The sequence below is a fragment of the Acomys minous genome (genome assembly GCF_964271855.1).
Source record: "Acomys minous genome assembly, chromosome: 5".
Classification (NCBI taxonomy): domain Eukaryota; kingdom Metazoa; phylum Chordata; class Mammalia; order Rodentia; family Muridae; genus Acomys; species Acomys minous.
Genome location: NC_140494.1, coordinates 36166994 through 36188051, shown reverse-complemented (window position 1 = coordinate 36188051; position 21058 = coordinate 36166994). Strand labels below are relative to the sequence as shown.

The following is a 21058-nucleotide window of genomic DNA, read 5'->3' as shown; positions in this document are numbered from 1 at the left end:
AGTCTGCAGTCTAAGGAACTACCCTTTCATTCTTTTCACTACGCACAAAAAAATAGTTCATGATAACAAGGTCCTTTCATTTACCTAGGAGGCACCGAAGCAGTATGCACACACATGGGTACAGATTGAGGTTAAAGGCCCTTGTTTGCACAAAAGGCAGTTCTGTGTCAGGTCTCAAAGTTCTCTCCACAACCCAGGGGCTTATGAAAACATCTCCTCCGTTCTGAACCTGGAACGCTGTCTTGTCCCTTCATACCTCCCCGACCATGCCTTGCCTAGGGATGACTAAAGTCAAGGCTGGCTGAGGGACAGAGGCTCTCCTTGGCCCTAAGCTTCCACTTGGTATACACATCAGAGCTTCTGAAGCTCAGTGGCTGCTTCCTGCTGCTCTGCTCTTTCAGATCCTGCAGTGTCTGTGAAATGACAAAATCAGAAGAATAGCACAACACAAAATGTCAATTGGCGTGAGCTAGGTCCTCCAGGATGCTGCATTATCATTTCTGGCTACTTACACATTCCTCTGGGGCATTTGAACACATCTGAAGAGATTTTTTTTCTCAAGATTTTTTTTTATTGGTATCAGGGGCTGCCTGATCTGCAAAAGCACATTATGCTATATGCAGAAGCAGAACCTATTAAGTACTTACACTGCATATGCACTTGAGGTGCTATGCAGGCAAGTACAAAAGGTTCTGAGCCTCATGGAAGACAAACTGGTGCTTTTCTCCAAAGCTGTCTGCATCCTAAACTTCATAGCCTGTGGGTATTGATGCGGAGGGGAGTTAAGTTAAAGGTGGGATTGAAGCTGATTTTGAGCTGACATTACAGTGCGACGTTCCTCTGCATTATTCAGCAGGTAAAAATGGAATCTAAAAGTCCTTGCAAGTGGAGAAAAGAGACAGGAAAGAGCTCAGAGTGAGAGGGTGGTTGCAGATGTGGCACTACTGGCTTCGAAGTAAAGAGGACCCCTAGTCACAGAAAGCAGGTAGCATCCTGCCTTGCAATGGCCAGAACCAGGCACTCCACTGGCCTCCAGTGGAAGCCAGGCTGTCAGTGTCTTAGTCTTAGCCCAGTGAAACCTTTGACCTCCAAAAATGTGAGGAAGCAGTACCCCCTAAAGAACTGTGGCTACAAATAGAGAGAACTAGAAATGATCATCCTGAGTGAGGTAACCCAGACCAAGAGAGACACACATGGTATGTACTCACTTATAAATGGATATTAGCCCAACATAGATGTCCTCTGGGGGGGGTGGGGGGGGTGCTGCGACTCACAGCTGAGAGTTGTATGGAAGAGTGGGGGGCGGGGGGATGGAAGGAGCTGGAGGGGTGAGGAGCTCCACAAGGAAACCATCCAGGTCAGTGGATCTGGACCCAGGGTGGCCTGCACAAACTGACACACCAACCAAGGACAATGCATGCAGAGAACCTAGCCACCCCCAGTCCCCCCCCCACCCCCATTCAGATGTAGCCAAGGAAGCTCATTCTCCACGGCTGTGGGGGAGGCAGGGGATTGCCTCTGAAATGAGCTCTGGTGCCCCTGATTCAGTTCCTTCCCCCCTTGGTGGGGGAGGCCCTGTGGGCACACGGAGGAAGGGGAAGCAGGCTATCCTGATGAGACCTGATAGGCTGTGGTCAGACAGTGGGGGGAAGAGGACCCCACCTGTCAGAGGTCTAGGGGAGGGGAGTAGGGCAGAAGAGGGAGGGAGGGTTGGAACAGGAGATATCAGTGAGGGGTAACAATCGAGCCCACACTCGACTTTTCCATCTTCACATGACACAGTGGTGGCTTGTCAGATTCCTACAGCCTAACCTCCTCTCATTATTATGACTGAACATGGGACAATTAACTTACTAAATGGATTTATTATGGCTCATAATCTTGGGTCTTGGGGGGGGGGTCCCTGTACATGGTCCTCTGGTAAAATAGCACTCTGTGGTGTGAGTGACAGGTGGAACAAATCATGCACCTTGTGAACCAGGGAGCATATTTCAGCAGCCATATTGGCCACAACATAAAATATCCTTCATGAGGCCCAGTGACCTGGACAGCTCACACTAGGCTTTGCCCGCCAGAGTTTCTCCCAAGAAGGCCACAATGGGCATCAACTTTTATCACAGTGCTTGGAATGGCTCTCATTCAAGCCATGTTAGCTTGTTAAAGCAGCCGAGACCAACAGGCTTGTAAATAACAGGCATTTCTCATCTGCTTGAGGCTGCTTCAGGGTGTCTTCGTATGATAGAGGGAGCAGTGGGGCTCTCTGGGGCCTCAATGTACTGGCAACTGTTAGCTGCCAGCAGAGAAAGGTTAGGTTTCTCTGAATGTATCTCCTTATAAGTCTGCTACATTCCAGGGAAAGGCCACACCATCAAGACTATTTGGACAGCACAAACTGGCCTTAATGGGGAAAAAGACACAAAGTTGGGTGGGATGGAAGGGGCATGCGGATCTGGGAAGATTGGGCAAAGAGAGTAAATACGTTCAAAATACATTCTCAAAGAACCAATAAGATATAAAAATATAGCAATAAAATCACTTCTCTCATCTCTGAGGGCTTAAGGCTCAGATACTGTAACTGCTTCCCACACACTTCTGTCCTGGCACCTCTCACAAGAAGGGTAGCTTTTTATCAAGTGGATCCTTTATGAGACATAAGCATTTGCAGACCTGGTCATAGCATCTGGCTTCTGTGAGCCTCAACTCCCTCAGTGTTCCAAGGCCCTTCTGATCTCTAAATTCCAGAGGGAAGGGCACTGTGTCTTATTCAGCAGTGGGTTTTGACTGTAGTGAGAGCTGCAGAGTGGATAATCAATAAGTATTGGTTGCAGTGAATTTAATTAAGAGGCAAGGCGTGGACTGAGGAATTGAAGACCTCCCAGGGAAAATTGCTTTGTGTCTGCTATAATAAATAATGCAAGCGCGAACCAAATAAAAGGAAGATGAGCTGTGGACTACTTTGAAAGAGTAAACAGCCAGAGTGGTATTTATTACCTCATTTTGATTTCTCACAAAATTCCCAGCAAACATTGTGCTGCAAGCGCAGCTCTCCTCAAGTCGCGCCTCAGTTTTGTCTCCCACTCTCTCTCCTCTTCAATCTGAATTATAATTTGAAAATGTTATATTAAAATGTTCCTGGATTTTGGAAAAATATAGAGGGAGAAATTCTATGCTGTAGTTTTAAAAGAAGAGCTTCGGGTTTTTGTTTAGTTGGTTGGTTTTGAGACAGGGTCTCAGGTAGCCAAGGTTGGCCTCAAATTCTCTATGTGACCTAGGACGACCTTGAACTTGCAGTTTTCCTGCTTCTGCCTCTGTCTCCCTGGTTCTGGAATTGCAGGAATATACAACCATGCTCAGTTCTATGGTGCAATGTAGGCAGGATGCAAGGTTTCATGCATGACAGGTAAACACTCTATCAACTGAGCTATTGTGCCAGCTGAGCTTTGCTTTCTGTTTTTGTTGTTGTTGTTGTTGTTGTTGTTTGTTTGTTTTTCTGTTTTTGTTTTTTTATTCAAAGTGATTTTATTGCTGTGCACACAGGAGAATTTATGCCACTAGAGCAGACGCCGTGGACGACTCGTATTTCCAATTGGGTGGGAGCACCCGCTTAGTCTTATAGTAACGAGCCAATCGATGAATTCTGCTCTCTATCAGAATCAGGCGGAATTTAGCATCCTTATCCTTTCTGTTCCTCTCAAGGTGCTTGCGGACAGCAACGACTTTCTTAATCAAGTGGTGGAGGTCCTCGGGGAGATCAGGGGCGAGGCTTTTGGATTTCAGGATTCTCAGGATTTTATTACCAGTCACAAAACGGACCTGCGCCACACCATGTGAGAACCTCAGGATCACACCAATCTGGGAGGGGGTCAGCCCTTTCTTGGCTAGTTTGTAAATCTGTTCCTTCACGTCGTCAGACATCAACTTCAGCCACGTGGGGACGCTACGGCGGTAGGGCAGCACTGACTGGGACAGGCCCTTCCTGGGAGCGTGCATGCGACCCATGATGGCGGAGGTCTGGCAGCGGAGCTTTGCTTTCTGAAGTGAGCTATTTGAACATATATTTGACACATGTATATGTATGAGATAATGGTATGCATCTTTTAGTGTATAGTAATATATAGTAGTATGTGAGATGATGCACTCAAGAAAGATATGGCAACCATGCCGATTGAGCCAATTAAGAATATATGAATTCTTTAATTTTTGGCTGGTGACCACAAGCAGGCTCATGCCCCAGGGTCTGTTAGTGCTGAAGCTCAGCAGTACAGTTTTTAAAAGGAAAAAATTACAATTACATTGAGGTTAGATGAGAGTAACCTTGGAAATTTTGTTTAGGTAGAAGTTAGTAGTTATTTCAGACATGACCTGACAATTAATTTTGATTTACATGCTTTTTTTCAGTTATTTTAGTTTGGGCTTAGTTCATACAAACATTGATTATTTTGGTTAGTCATCTGGACTATGATGAGAGTAGAAGAAATCCCAAATACACTGCCAATGCAGATGTGGTTATCATGTGCCAAGGGCCAGCTCCGGCTATGGCAAGGTCCCAAAGAGTAGATAGGGCATCAGTAAGTGAGGAGTGAGTCAGGCACAGGGATCCTGACTGACCAGCACTCTAAGTGCTTCTTTATTTATGCAGACCTAAGTGGGCAGGGATATATGCATGTTGTTCCAAAACATAATTTTTTAAATTTTATTTTATTAATTTATTCAGATTACATCTCAATTGTTATCTGATCACTTATATCCTCCCATTCCTCCCTCCCTCCTGCTTTCACCTTATTCCCCTCCCCTAGGTCTATGACCGAGGGGGACCTCCTCCCTCACAATATGGTCATAGGCTATCAAGTCTCATTTTGGTAGCCTGTTTATTCTTTCTTTGAGTGACATCAGGCCTCCCCACCAAGGGGAGGTGGTCAAATATGGGGCACCAGAGTTCATATCTAAGGCAGTCCATGCTCTCCATATAACTGTGGAGAATGTCCTGTCCATTGGCTAGGTCAGAGTAGGGGTTCAATGTTTACTACTTGCATTGTCCTTGGTTAGTACAATAGCTTGAGCAGAACTCCCTGGGCCCCGATCCACCCATCATGATGTTCTTCTTGTAGGTTTCTAGAACCCTCTAGGTCCTTCTATTTCCCCATCTCCTATATTTCTCTTACCTAGAGTCCCAGTGGGATGTCCTCATATATATCCCAATCTCCTGGTAAGTGAAGACTTTCATGGGACATTCATTTTGGGCTAGTGCCCTGTTATAAGTGACTATGTACCATGTGAGTCTTTCTGCTTCTGGGTTAACTCACTCAGTAGGACCATTTCTTGTTCCATCCATTTGTCCACAAATTTCGGTAATTCCTTGTTTTTAATAGCTGAGTAGTATCCCATAGTGTAAATGTACCACAGTTTCTTTATCCATTCTTCAACTGAGGGATATTTAGGCTGTTTTCAGATTCTGGCTATTATGAAAAAGGCTGCTATGAACGTGATTGAGCATATGTCCTTGTTGTGTAGAGGAGAATCTTCTAGGTATATTCCAAGGAGTGGGATAGCTGGGTCTTGAGGAAGCCCTATTCTCAGTTTTCTGAGATAGCGCCAGATAGATTTCCAAGTGGTGGTACAAGTTTGCATGCCCACCAGCAATGAAGGAGTGCTCCTCTTTCTCCACATCCTCGCGAGCATGTGGTGTCTCTTGTATTTTTGATCTTAGCCATTCTGATGGGTGTAAGATGGAATCTCAGAGTTGTTTTGATTTGCATTTCTCTGATGACTAAGGAGGTTGAGCATTTCTTTAAGTGCTTCTCAGCCATTCGATATTTCTCTGTTGAGAATTCTCTGTTTAGTTCTGAGCCCCATTTCTCAATTGGGTTATTTGGTTTGGTGGTGTTTAATTTCTTGAGTTCTCTGTATATTTTGAATATTAGACCATTGTCAGATGTAGGGTTGGTGAAGATCTTTTCCCAATCTGTAGGCTGTTGCTTTGTTCTGTTGACAGTGTCTCCTGTCTTACAGAAGCTTCTCAGCCTCATGAGGTCCCATTTATTAATTGTTGACCTTAAGGCCTGTGTTGTTGGTGTTCTGTTCAGCAAAGCATATCATTTTTTGTCCTGGACACATGTTTCAACTTCCTCTTGGTCATAAGTTTAGTCATCATTGATAAGCCATGACAGAACAAAGTTATCTTTTACAATCACTTACTCTCATCAATCCCACAACCCAACTCTTAAGAACCCTGTAGTTTCAATATTTTGCCAAAGTATGGCAGTCTGTTCTCAGGCTGGTAGCTTTTGTAGTTTCAAGGACACTATTCAGAAAGAAAATCTCCAAGCCAGCCAGGGAAGATTGTCATGTCCCGAATAGTGTAATATCAGCTTTTAATAGTCAGAGTGCTAATTGTCATTAGGCCCTGGAAAAAATCTTGAGGCCAAAGATGCTGTAGTTATTATTCAACTTCTGCAATAATGTAGTGTTTATAGTTTATATATTTGTAGAATTTATTTATATGTCTAATCTTGGTATCCTTTTGTTCCTTGATCAGAGGACAGCACAGTGGCCCTGTATGAGTTAGCTTTTTCTAAGGAAAAGTAGGTATTAATATTTTATTCTTTTATCATTTATCCACATCTTTCTTTGTCCATCAGTATAAAGAAGGTTTTAATTTGATCTGCTGCCAACTTCTCTAAGCCCCAAACCTTGTTTATCTTTTTAAGTTTACTTTGTTCTGATTACCTTGTTCCTGAGTAAGAGCAGGGGCAGATGTGCCAAGGGTATCTTGGAGTCAGAGCCTCATATGGAGGCCTCTGGCATCTTTATTTGAGTCACAACCTCCAGAATGTAAGGAAGACCTTCAAGTGGGGCCAGATAAGGATATCTCCTACAAGCAGGAGGGGTATTATGCTCAGGACATTCCTGGGGAAGCTTAAAAGCAATACTCCTGAGGGAGGGCATAAATGATTCGTAAGAAAATGTCCATCAATCTGATATCCCCAAGTTGTATAAATAATAAAGGTTCCCCAACATATGGAGATCAAGGCCAAAAAGTAGGAGACCACACAACAGTGATTGCATCACTCGGGTCAGCTATGCTGGATCATTGTCAAGCAGTTGTGCCAATTTTATGGCTTTTGCTGTTCCCATTAGATATGGCTGTGCCAGTTGGGGGGTGGAAGGCACAGAAGTGTCTAAGCAGACACAAAATGAAATCTGGACAAGATGGAATTACCTTAGTCACTTCAGTCTGGACTAACTATTTGTGTTTCTCAAATTTACAATAGATTCCTGATATCTATGCTCATGGTACTAGACTGTGGAACACTTAGGGAGGAATTTGAATATAAGGTCAGAGCACAGATTAATGCTGTTAGTGTCAGGAAGGAATCAAAAGGAAGATTTTTACCTTTCACACCCAGCTAGAGTTCTCTAGCAATGAACTAATAAAGCTCCCTTCCCCAAACAGTGAGTTTGCCAGCCCCCCTAGCTTTCTGAATGTCTCAGTATTTAAAAAATGAGGAGTAGATTTCCTGCTTATAAGCCACCCAACCTATTGCATTTTGTGAATGCAACCCACACAGACTAAGATACATACCCTCAATATACATTACACATTAATATGCAGACTGTGTCATATATGCAAAGATGGTGAGTGTTTTATGGAAGTTACTTTATGTTTAAATCAGCTTGGTATCAAAAGAAGAGAACTATAGGCCTCATGTAGACCTTATCCTGAAGCAAGAGAAGGTGATCTTGATGTCTGAAGACGAACATTATGGTGAGACGTGAGGGTCAAAATATTGAGGGACCTGGGATGCAAACTAACAAAAATCAGAAGTTGTTAGTAGGCAACACAGATGCTGGGGCCGATGAGTGTCAGGATATGCCATGTAGTAGGTTAGAACAGTATGCCTGGAGAAAGGTGGGTGGAACTGCTGGAAGGCAACAGCAGCCGTGCACACACCTGGATGACTACACCCTTGATCTGTGTGCTGAGTTTGCAGGATCACCTCAGAGGAGAATTAATTTCTGCGAGGATCACCTTGGCTCTGATGAAGGAGATGAGCAGGTATGGATCTGAGAACATCTGGTTGTGCTGACAGCATCGGAAGAGAGATATGTATGGAAGGGTTAGCAGCCTTGGATGCTAGAGAATGGAGCAGCAGTGGGGATGGAGAAGCTGTGGAGATGGAGCAGCAGTGGGAAAAGAGCAGCTTGGGAAAGGGGCAGCAAAGGGAAAGGAGCAGCTGTGGGGATGGAGCAGCTGTGGGAAAGGGGTAGCAGTGGAAATGGAGCCACTGTGGGAATGGAGCAGGTGTGGGGACAGAGCATCCATGGAAAAGCACCATGCAATGCTCCCCATACCAATGCACTCAGAAGGCCAGCCTGAACCAGGCCACTAAGAACAGTAATGACCTCAGCAGCCAAAGCAATATCCATGATATGTGAAAATATCCCTGGAACATTGCTACAGACAGACAGTGCATCCACATGAAGAGCAAGTAACAGAGCCAGACTTAAAAACAAACATCCTTCTGCAAGGAAACATTTAGACATGACATTCCAACAGAGGAGAAAGAACTAAACAAGTGTGGTAAAAACAGATCTGAAGGACCTGAAATTGTTTTTGAAGAAAATAAGCAGGATGTCTCTGAAGTCAGTTGGCGCCAGCATTGTGAACAAGCACACCAGCCGGCTCTTTAATGGGACCGTATCTGTGGTAGCTAAGCATTCATTACTACTGTGCCATCAAAGCGGGGCCAGATAATTGCATTCGTAGATAGTCCTGAAAATATTTTGCTTTCTTAGATATCTTTTCATTTAGGAGTTAATGTGTGGTAAATGAAAGCAATTTGTATTAATGCATGTTCAGGTCATGATTTATTTTTGTCGGCTCTGCCTAGAATTAAAGAGTCCCAGCAAATTTGCTGTGATATCAGGAGCATATTCATAGGCCACTCCAAATTGTTGTCCTTGGAAACCAAATATATTTCAATATCCAACCTTTCCTCGGCAGCCTAGCCTGTGTTATTTGCAGAGCTGAAGAAGTGGGTGGGAAGGGTAGCCCCAGGCTCTGCCTGTGCATCATTGTGAAGGGCACGGGGAGGTCTTACTCTGAACAGAATGAGGGACTGGGCTCTTTCTTCAATATGCAGTGAATGTTGGCAATGGACAACTCCCTAGGCATATTCTTTGCCACATATAAATTGATGTGCGTGGGTCGCTTTTCTGCTGTGTGAGCCTTGGTATGATCAGGAGCTTATGGTGAGGGTCATGACTAAAGCAGACATCTAATCTCACACTTCACGGGAAGAGATTATATTAAATCAGTGTGTGTGAGAAATAATATTTTAGGCAAATACTAAAACTACTTATAGGAACACACTGTTTTCAAGCACCTTCGAGTGTCTGGAAGCCTCTGTTTTCTTGTAAACACTTGACATGGTAATTGGTAATTACTCTCGCCTCTTTATTAAGGAGGTTTCTTCGTGGAGCCCTTTTAGATAAATCACTTCAAGTGTGTCCCTGCTTAATATCGGAATACCAGAAAGTGTTAAGGCAGGCATCCTTGGGAATCATCCAACTTGTTAACGCTGGGGCCATCATATGTCTACATGCCAGTTCATCCCCCAGGGAAGTTCAAAGACAAGTTATATGTTAAGACTGTCGCAGGCCCTCGGGGACAGAGGGTTCACAAGCACCTAGGGATTACATCTCTCGCATGTAAAGGCTACAGGTGTGATGCAGAAAAGAAAAGAGCATCTGTGTTCACAAGCACAGTGTTGTGGAGATAAGACACCCAGGAAGGTAAAGGGAAGAAAATTTTGCTTTGGGTAATAGTTTCAGAAAAGCTTCAGTAAAAGACTGTGGGTCACACTCTGGGCTCTCCAACTGCAGGCCTGTGGAGAGGCAGGACACTATTGTAGGGGAAGTGCAATGGAGCAAGGCTTCTCAGGACGTAATGGGCAGAAAGTTGAAGACAGGTGAGGAGGAGAGGTAGAGGGGAGACAGGGAGAGGAAGGGGAGGCAGGGAACAGGTACTTTCTTGATGCAGCCCCCAGTGGCCTACTTCCTCCAACTAGGCCAAATCTCTAGCATCCTCACTACCTTGCAAGAGTGCCCCCAGCCAAGGTCCAGACTTCAGGTGCACACTCCAGTTCCAAATGTATCCCTAAGGAAAGCTATGATCTGTGAGGAGAGAAAATCTACGTGCACATAGGATCAGGCGGCAAGCTTCACTTATTTTATTTTATTTTATTTTTTTATACTATTGTGCTTCACTTATTTTAGAATGATCTTAATTGTGGGTATTTGTGTGTCGCTGTGTACTGTGTGATCCTTCCGTAAGTATCTACAGTGCCTTATGATCAAGTCAGAGCAGTTAACATATCTATTTACTCAAACATCTGAAAGTTTGGTAAACAGCTGATAACTGTATACGATTTGGGTATGATATTCTAATTTGTTTGCCTGGTGTGTCCTGATGGTGCCAAAATACGTGGAGCCCATCCCTTTATATGTTGAGCTCTTTTCTTCTAGTTACTCATAAAATACACAAAGGTTATTGCAAACTGTAGTCCATCCACTTCGCCTGCCATCCTCACTCAGACTTTTGTAATGTATATTGTATAGTTAGCTGACCTTATTTGTCCTCCATAAAATGAAGAATTTGTCTTTCTGCATCTGGCTTGTTTCACTTAACACAGCATCGTCCATTTTGCTGGAAATGACAGTATTTCTTCCTTCTTTGTGATTGGATAATATTCTGTTGTGTGTATTCACTTGTTGACGGACATCTAGGCTGGTTCGATGTCTAGTTAATGTGCATTGGGCATTTACTTTGTTTGTTTGTTTTTTGTTTTGTTTTGTTGCAATTATTTTTCCAGTGCTTACCACCCTCCAAACTGTCTTTACCTATAACTCCTGCTGTCTTTCATGAGCCAGAGGAGGTGGATACCTGTATCTCCTGCCCTCCACAAACATCTGAGTGCAGCCCAGTTTCCAGCCAGTGCTGGCAGGAGTTGGCCTCCGCTGCTGCCAGTTTTCATCCTCGGTGGGACAAAAGGTGAGAGTTTCAGACATGGACTTTCAGGACCTCTGTATGCCCAGCCTGCTGGCAGCCCTCTAATTTCAGATGTAAATAAGATTGAGCTAACCTTTGCGGTAAAATGATCATGATCAGAATACACTTGGGTTTTAAGTATCACTGCTAATAGTTCATATTTACTACATATTTAATTATCAATAATTAAAACCAGGGCACTTTAAATTTATTTCACTCATACATAGATATACACTTCAAAATTACAATGCAAACATTGACGTTTTACATAAATGACACATTTCCTTAAAAAAAAAAAAACCAAATCTATGTTTTCCCAAATTGCAATGGTGAATGGCACGATGGGGCTTCTTTGTTTTTTGCACTTATTTATTTATTTATTTAGGTTTTATTTTTCCACACATCTTTTAAATATAAAAAACAAAGATAAAACCCATCTCAGTTCTGAAACCTGCCAGCATGTCTTGCCTCTACAAGGTGCATGCTTGGCTAGAGACAACATAGCCAAAGTCTTTAAAAAGCATTGGAAAAATAGAAAACACGGATCTCAGGGAAGCCCGGGCACAGCCGACCACTAGAGTGGTCCTTGTCATTTTAGATCCTCATACGTCTTCTTGTTCATGACATGTCCACTGGAGTCTTCATACCCTTCCTCGGTGTCAGGCTGCCATCATGCTGCAGCCTTCTGCAGTTTCAGCTTGGCCCACAAGGAGACAGCATCTTTGATCTGTGTCACATTTGCAAAGTGGGCAGTGTTTGGGATGCCCAGACACCTCACGCCATGAGCATGAGCATCAGCAAAGTGTCCCTGGGAGGCCTTTGGCCCTCCATAGATGTAGTTGCCACACATCTCACAGTGTAGTTGATATGCAAACCATGAAGCTTATACAGCCAGTAGGGGATGGGTTTGCTGTCCCAGCCCAGGGGGCAGGTTTTGGGGGTTGTAAATGATCTCATTCTCTTTATCTTCACTTTCGCTCTCGCTGATCTGCTCTTCCTCCTCCTCCTCCTCTTCCTCCTCCTCTCGCTCTTCCCCTGTCCTGGCTTGCTTACACTGTACGTTTTCATGAGTGAGCTGTCATTGTTCCCCAAGAATCTCCATGTATTCATAGATCTGGGCTTCCAGGAAAATGATGCCTTTGTTCCTCTCAGTGTCCCGTTTTTGATCCCTTTAATTTGGAGTTCTTCGCAAATAGAGAGGTGCCGAGTGACTCCAGGGACTTTCCTTTGGTGCTGAAGAGCCTCTGAGCTCGCTCTTCTTGGGTCCTGCCACATCTCAGGCCTAAAGCCAACAGTACTGATTTCAACCTGCCCAGACCCAGGGATGCCAGCTCCTCCTAGGAGGAGAATGTCGAAAGGTCAAGATGGGCTCCAGCATGGGTCAGTGCACTGCTCATCTCTCTCCGCCATCCGGGAAAGGTACCATTGTCCCACTTCTTCTCAAAGTCGGTCTGAATCTTCCGAAAGAGCTCATTCTGAACCTGGAGGGGCTTCCCTCTCTCTGTGCAATCCTGGAGATACTTCAGCAGCATCTTCATGTATCTTTTACACTTGGCATTCTTCTTTCCTTCCTTCAATCTTTCCTTCCTTCTTTCTTTCTTTCTTTCTTTCTTTCTTTCTTTCTTTCTTTCTCTTGGAATGTCATATAACTGCTCAAAGATGGACAGGTATGTGATGTAATTCAGTTTCTTAGACGCCTTCAGCTTAATGTACTTGAGGTAGCAGTGATGGAGGTCGAGGTATCGGCCACATCCCTCTTCATCTGTGAACTCCACTTGGATTCTGTGCTTCTTCACTTGGACTCTTTCGAGCCACTGACATTGGCACACGGATCTCATTTGGGTGCTTCCGATGAAATTCCTTTATCTGCTTGAGTCTGCTGTAGGATTCAGCAAACTCACTGGGTCCTGAAATAGCATCGAGTTCCTCCTTTTGTAGTCTGTCTTTATCACCATACAAATGCTTGCCGGTTCCCACTGACCTCCATGAACTTGCATGGCCCAAGTGCGGTGACCGGAATCGATCTGTTCCTGCAGCGTGGACTTCTTAGTGAGCATCTCTTTGGCTGTGACATCCATGAGCCATTCCTTCTCCTTATGATAGCGCCTTTGCTGCCCCCAAATAATCTCCATTTCCCCTTGGCTGCAGCACTTTTTGCACTTATTTATCACCTAGGGCTCTGGTTGGGTGTTTTTGTCTTGTTTGTTTTTTTGAGACAGGGTTTCTCTGTGGAGCCTTGCCTGTCCTGCACTCACTTTGTAGACCAGGCTGGCCTCGAACTCACAGAGATCCATCCACCTCTGCCTCTCAAGTGCTGGGATTAAAGGTGTACGCCACCATGCCCAGCTCTGGTTAGCTTTTGTTGTCAACTTGACAATATCTAAACCCATCTGGGGAGAAGGATCCTCAGTCGAAGAATTAACTCTACCAAAATATCCTGTGGCCATGTTTGTGGGGGATTTGTCTTGATTGACAATTAATGTGTTAGGGTCCTGCCCACTGTGGGCAGCACCATTCCTAGGCAGGTAGTGCTGGCAGATATATAAAAAAGCAGGTTGAGGAAGCCAGAGGAGGCAAGCCAGTAAACAGAATTTTTTATGGTTTCTGCCTCAGATCCTGCTTGAGTTTCTATAATAGTTATGATCTGAAAGTACCAACCAAATAATTTTTTTTTCTCTTCTAAGTTGCTTTTAATCATGGTTCTTATCATGGCAATGAAAAGACAAACTAGAACACGTGGCACTGCATTTAATCTCTAGACATAACACAAATCTAAAGCCTCTAAAACAACACCCTCCAAAACCCTACACTGGGCACCTGTAAAGCGAGATAGCATCATGGAAGAATCATAGGATGATTTTTGCACATCACCTGTAAAGGTTGAGGTGTCACTGTGAAGTGCCTGGGCGATACTCTGCAGTATTCACTTGTCAGTTGCTGAGGCAGCTCAGGCACCATGCACTAGGAGTTAAAGAGAAGTAAAGAAAGACATCACTGCTCTGAAAACCAGTGGGAGGAGAGTGCTGTGGGATTCCACTTCTTGGCTTTTATTACAAGAATTGTCAAAGAAAGAACAGGGTTGAATTTTACCTTGACTAGTTACAAACCAACTACCTTGGGCCTGACATACATTTAACTATACCTGTTTTCCTACATAATGTAACCACAGTGTATCCATTATCCAACAATGAAATGAGTTTCAAAACACATCAGCATACTCCCAGCAAAAAAACCTTTCAATACACATGCACACATTCTCTCTCTCAATGTAAGTTTTACACACAATGAAATACACAGACTTGAATACACAGCCATTGAATGTGACAGGTACGCACCCACCTGTCAAGGTAGAGAGCATTGCAGTCCCCCCTCTGTGGGGTTCTACTTCTCAGAGCCCCTCTGCCCACATTCCCGCAGAGACAACTGCCCTAGATTGTTCTCAGAGGTTGGCTTTGTCCGCTCTAAAACTTGATATTTTATACGCCATTTTGTTTAATCCCTACAGGTTACATACAAGGCTTTCATAAAAACATATCTTTCTGAAAAAAAATCTTCAAAGTATTAGGGTAGGACCATTGCTGGTGATGGCTCTGATGCCCTTGTCCTTAGTAAGGCTTCTAAAAGCAGACTGTTCTCTAGAGCTCAGTGTGCAGGTTTGAAATGGAATTCTGGACAGTGGAAGCTGGCCAGTGGAAGCTGACCAGCACTTACCAGGAAGTGCTGGCTGAAATTCAGCATTGAGTGTGTGTCTCTCCTCCTGGGCTCCTGGGCGGCAGTGACTTCCTTCACTTTTACCCACCTTGTGGCAAGTGTTCACCAGGAGTTACACTTTCTCTCAGTTTGCCTTTGAGGCTTGTGTTGCACAAGAATTGCTTGAGGATGGGTTCCATGATGTGTGTGAGCCTTGTTTGACTTCCCAAAGCTGACTTCAGAGTTTGGAGGTTCTGTAAACAGAGAACGCGGCCTGTTCCGAGTGACCATTGGACATAATGCCCCACTAAAATATCTGAAGCTGGAAAACAAATCTTAAAAATTACTAATGAAGTGTGCTCGAGTAATCATTTAATTGCTGGTAATGTGGCTGCACACATGGCCAGGCCTTCTGGACTTAAGAAACTGCAACCTTAAACCATGATAAGTGGCCTTTTCTTTCTGCCCTAAATGACTTAGTCAACCCAAATCAATTTCTGAGGCCCAAACATATCAGCTACATTTCAAGTGTGCCTCCAGCCAATGAGAACACCAGACTAGAACGATTAGCTACGTCTTTATCTTCAAGGAGCTTATGTTCCATGTGGGAAAAGACGCACAATATATATTTTAAAGTATTGTATAAGTATCATGCATAAAATTTAAATGTGTGATGAGAAGGTATGAGATCATAGAGAGGCCATCTTTAGCCGCTCAGAGCCCCAACTACTTCCTTACCACTATAAGTAACTCACTCAGTCTTGGCAGAGAGTGGGACTCATCTGCATTGAGGAGACGTCAGTGAAAAGACTCCTCACAAAGACGTGATCAGTGTTAAATGCACCAACAGGAGATGTGAGGCCCTCATAACCTGGCAACAAGAAATGATGTCCACCCCAAGACTTGAAGGATGGATGTGAAAAAAAACAATCTCCCTGGAGAAAGATGGACTCTCAGAGGGGTCTCATGGTGACACCAGGAATAGGAGGAAGCAGCTTCCTGATGATATCTGATGTCAATGCTGACATATAGAAAGGAAGAAAACAAAACAAAACAAAACACCTAACCCTTCTCCTTTCTCGTGCTCCAATCAACTGAGCCCATTTGTTCAAAGCCACTGAAAGTTCTTTCTGCCTTTCAGGGGGGAAAGAGGCATCTGTGTGCCATAAGCATATGAGCCAAGCACAAAATGAACCTTGGCAGAGCAGGGGAGATGCTAACAGAGGAGGAAATAATCTCATTATAAGTCCTACTAGGAGGTAGAGTTACTGACAGTGTCAACTGCTCAGTTACCCTGCGAAGCACATATCACCTTCAAGGAAGGGCCACCTGCACCACATTTTAGCTTAGGAACCAGTAAAACTGTCTCCTGTTACCTATTGACACTGTGCTTCTTGGAAAAAAAAAAAACCAAGAAAACTCAGCAGAGGAGAGTGGTAAATATCTCTGGTTTATGACTTTGAGTTAGAGAGTCTGAGCTTTGGGTCTGAAGGTCATGGCAAAGTGTGGGACTCCCACCTGTGTGCAGATCCTGAGGGCCACCGACTCTCATGTGAAAAGCAGGTTAAGAATCACGTGAGGCCCTACAAAGGAAGTGGCTCGCCACCTTATTCACAGCAATCAGAGCAACAGGGACTGTTCGACATCCTCATCTCATCAAACCAACACCCTGCTTGCCCTAAGGGTTAGAGTAGGTCTCATCATGAGCAGGCCAAGTATTTTTCTTCACCTCTACAGGGCTTTTTTGGTTTTGTTTTAGTTTGCTGGCTTTGTTTTTGGTTTTTGGTTTGGTTGGTTGTTTTGTTTTGTTTTTGTTTTCCAAGACAGGGTTTCTCTGTGTAGCCTGAGCTGTCCTGGACTCACTTTGTAGACCCAGCTAGACTCGAACTCACAGAGATCTACCTGCCTCTGCTTCTGAGTGCTGGGATTGAAGGTGTGCACCATCACGCCGAGCCAATTATTAATTTTCTCAGTCAATCAATAATTGATTCTGACTTTGCCACCAGAATCAGGAGTGTGCCACCACACCTGGCTTAGTGAGCTGTTCTAATTTGCTTCTATATTGCTGTGGTAAAAACTCATGACCAAAGCAACTGGAGGAGGAAAGGGTTTATTTGGCTCATATCCCAAACACCAAGGGAAGTCAGGGCAAGAACTTAGGAACATGGAGGCAAGAACTGAAGCATGTGCTATGGAGACCTGCATTTTTACTGGCTTACTGGCTTCTCACCATGGCTTGTTCAGGCTTTTGTTTTGTTTTTTAATAAACCCAGGAACACATGCCCAAGTATGGCACCACCCACAGTGAGTTGGGCCTTTCTTCCACATCAACCATTAATCAAGCCTTGATGAAGACATTTTCTTCCTTCCTTCCTTCCTTTCTTTTTCTTTTTTCTTTTCTTTCTTTCTTTTTCTTTCTTTTTTTCTTTCTTTTCTTGAGACAAGGCTTTTCTGTGTAGCCTTGGCTGTCATGTATTAGCGTTGTAGACCAGGTTGGCCTCGAACTCACAGTCATCTACCTACCTCTGCCTGCTGAGATTACAGGTGTGTACCACCAATCTCGAGAGGCATTTAAAAAAATTTAATTTATTCAGATTACATCCCAATTGTTATCCCCCTCACTTGTATCTTCCTGTTCCCTGTTTCTACCCTCCCTTCCTCTTTTGCCCTTTTTCCCTCCCCTAGACCTCTAACAAAAGTGGACCTCCTCCCCCACTGCCTGACCACAGCCTATCAGGTCTCATCCTGATTGCTTGCTTCCCCTTCCTCTGTGTTCCCTCAGGGCCTCCCTACATTTTTTAAATTGAGATTTCCTCTTCCCTGATGGCTCTAGCCTGTATCAAGCTGACAAAACACCTAACCAGCACACACAAACCCATGGACAAAGCATCCTCCATGCTGCAGGGCTCTTTATCAACTGGGCTGCTTTTCCAGCCTGGAAACAATGTCCTGCAGCCCCTGACCAGAAGTTCACAACCAGCTGCCAAGCAATGAGAGTTCCTAAGTGCCTGGGGGGCAGCTCTTCACTCAGGGAGAGACACAGAAAAGTTAGAACTGCTTCTTCCTCCCAGCCAGGATCCCTGCTAAGAATGCTTTGTCTTCCAAAAATGTAAGTCCTTAAGAACACAAAGAACATTCTTAGTCTGTTTAGTTCTCCTTGAGGCAAGCTAGAGACTTTGATTGGTTTTTTTTTTTCTTTTCAGAATCAGGTACGAATTAAAACAAACAAACAATCAATCAATCAATCAAACAAACAAAAACCTCCAGCAAGCTAGTTATTTTCAGGTATGTTTGGAGTGTTTGGTATCTGACAGCTAAGCACAACGCCAACCACATATGTAGTTCTAAACAGTTTAGTAGTCATATTATATATTAAAAAAAAAAAAGCTTAAGCAAAAACAAGTGAAATTATTTACAATAACACATTTTATTTAACATAATATACAAAGCCATTATCGTTTGGCTGCATAATCAACATATGTTATCCACAGTTTACATACTTATTTTTATTCTAGAGACTAAAGGCTCCACGGTTTTTAAGAGATGTTCCGATGTCACACAAAGTGGACATTCTTGGTGAAAGAAAGCATAGCATCTCAGGGTCACCATGGCCGCCGGTGAGCAGAGGACACTTGCTGTTTCAGTCAGGGTTTCTGTTGCTGTGATATCACAATGACCAAAAGCAACGTGGTGAGGAGGAGGTGTTTCTTTCCTCTCACAAGGTCACAGTCCATCACTGAAGGAACTCAGGGCAGAAACTTGGAGGCTGGGCTAATGCAGAGGCCATGGAGGGTGCCGGTTAAGGACTTGCTACCCGTGCCTTGCTCAGCCTGCTTTCTTATACAACCCAAGATGATCTCCCTAGGGCTGTTACTATCCATGTGAGCTTGGCTCTCCCAAATCAATCATAACAACAACAACAACAACAAAAATTGCACTAAGGCTTTCCCACAGGTCAATGTGGCAGAGGCATTTTCTCAGTTGAGGTTCCCTGTTCTTGGTTGACTCCAGCTTGTGTCAGGTTGACATAAAACCAACCCTCACAACTGGAAATCACAAGGCTCTCTTGTGATTGCCATAACATACCAGGAAACCAGGTGGACACAGTTCTTGATTGCGGGAACCAGGCCCGACTGGGCTGCCTGCCTGTCTTGCTGTTGCATGTCCTGTTTTTAGCAGCTTCCGTGTCTGTGCTTATGATGGTTAGCTAGTCATGGTTACGGCTCTGAGAATGCACCCCTCCCTTCCTTGGGCCTTTCCCTTGTGTGCGCAATCACCTCCTGAGGGATTTCACCTGCGAGTGGCATTCCTGCTTTGCTGCCTATAAGAAGGCTCTTTGGATGCTGACTAAAGGCCACTGCTCTCTTAGCACGAAGGACCCACTGTTTTGTTGTGTGTTAAATCCGCAGTCCCTCACCCTTGACTCGGTACCACAGTGGCGCACCCACGCTACCCACTAGCGAGGCGCACAGAGCAGAAGCCGTTGGCCTGAGGAACTGTCCTGGGTGGGGTAGGGGTGTCTGGCCAGGTTCCCTGGGATCTGTGATGCGCTGCCCAGAAGACTTGTCTAAGAAACTAGCAGGCAGAGCGGTGGATGCAGGAGGGATCAGGCAGTGGTAAGGGGTAGAATCCTCCAACAGGGACCGTGTTGGTCCACAGCTCACACAAGGTGATGAGAGCTGATGAAGGACTCCAGTGCAGCTTCATGTCTGCTAAGATCAGTCTTGTGGAGCTTGAGACCAAGGGCGAGCATTGTCAAATCCTAGAATCCATCCCAGGAAGAAAACCTGAGATGGACTTGTCTGAACAGCTACTCAGAAGTCCGGCTAGAAAATTAGAGAAGCTGAATGCGGCGACACAGTGCCCAGAATCATAGTCAGAGAACGATTTAGTTACTTAAAAAATGACATTCATAGCTGAGGGTGGTGGTGCACGCCTTTAATCCCAGCACTCGGCGAGTCAGAGGCAGGTGGATCTCTCTGAGTTTGAGGCCAGTCTGGTCTACAAAGTGAGTCTGGGGCAGCCAAGGCTACACAGAGAAACCCTGTCTTGAAAAAAAATATGACATTCATTCATTTTATGTGTGCATATATATGTGTGGGTATATATGTGTGTGTGTGTGTGTCTGGTCTGTGTGAGTCCATGCACATGTGTGTGTCCATCTGTGTGTATGGTGTATGTGTGTGTGTGTGTGTGTGTGTGTGTGTGTGTGTGTGTGTGTGTAGGTTGCCTGTAGAGGTCAGGGAATGACATGAGTGACTCCTGTCATGTGGGTACCAGAGATTGAATGACCGAACTCAGACTGTCAGGACTGGGAGGAAGCACCCTTACCAGCTGAGTCACCTTGCCTGCCCTAACACATACTTTAAAATGACTCTCCAAAGTAGACGATAACTCGTTCTGTAAAACGATCACTTTCTCTCTTTGAAGATATAAGTGTGAGGCTGGGTATGGTGGTGCACACCTTTAATCCCAGCACTCAGGAGGCAGAGGCAAGGCGATCTCTGTGAGTTCGAGGCTAGCCTGGTTTACAAAGTGAGTCCAGAACAGCCAGGGCTACACAGAGAAACCCTGTCTTGGAACAACAACCACAACAACAAACAGCCAAATTAAAAAAATGGAAAGCAGTCCTGTGTACATTATGAGGCAAGGCAGGGAAGAGGGGGAAACAATCGACTCTAGATCAGTATTAATTACTTCTCTGTGCTACGATAAAACACCGCGTCTAAGAGCAATTGATGGAAGAATTTATTTGGGCTTACAGTTCCATCGGGTAAGAGTCCACCGTGGCAGGGCTGGGGGCATGGCAGCCAACAGCAGGCTTGGGGGCAGAAACAAAAGCTAGGTGATAAAGTCTTCAATCACAACCAGGAAGCACTGAGAATTTAAACTCTCTAGCCTACCACCATTACCACACTTCCTCCAGCAAGGCTGCACCTCCTAAGTGTTTACAACTTCACCAAAGAGCGCCACCAACTGGGAACCAAGTGTTTTCACATTCAAACTGCCGTAGGTTCTCAGAGCTGAGACTGGAGTGTAGCTGTCACCATTCTATGTGAATCTCTGCTGTGCTGAGTGTGTGAAATTCACATGTTCAGTCCTTTCTTTTAAATTTTTTTCTTGATGATTTTGATAAAATTTGGTTTCAAAATCTTATTAAATCCCATCTATGTATGCTTTTATTAACTCACTGAAGCACGCTTTATCTCTTGAATAATGCAAAAGAATTACTATTATCATCAGGGTAATATCCATTCATTTTATAATACCAGATAGAACTCAAACGCTCTATATTGTCCTGGGTCACACGGTGTCATT

At 44.4% G+C, this 21058-nt stretch overlaps 1 protein-coding gene and 1 pseudogene across 2 annotated transcripts; both read right to left on the bottom strand.

Moving 5' to 3' along the window:
* Positions 1-3483: 3483 nt before the first annotated feature.
* LOC311597221 (small ribosomal subunit protein uS15-like) lies at positions 3484-4013 on the bottom strand. Its single transcript, XM_084781437.1, has one exon. It carries the CDS (start codon positions 3997-3999, stop codon positions 3544-3546), a length of 456 nt encoding a protein of 151 aa, XP_084637563.1. The 5' UTR covers positions 4000-4013; the 3' UTR covers positions 3484-3543.
* Positions 4014-11639: 7626 nt separating this feature from the next.
* Positions 11640-13182, bottom strand: LOC311598352 (splicing factor 3A subunit 3-like; annotated as a pseudogene). Its single transcript has 2 exons — positions 12682-13182; positions 11640-12645 (listed from the first exon to the last, which is right to left on the bottom strand). The product of its transcript is annotated as a splicing factor 3A subunit 3-like (transcript).
* Between the last annotated feature and the right edge of the window lie 7876 nt (positions 13183-21058).

Coding starts and splice junctions, on each gene's coding strand:
- LOC311597221 (XM_084781437.1), bottom strand. CDS start 3,999: ATGGGTCGCATGCACGCTCCCAGGAAGGGCCTGTCCCAGTCAGTGCTG.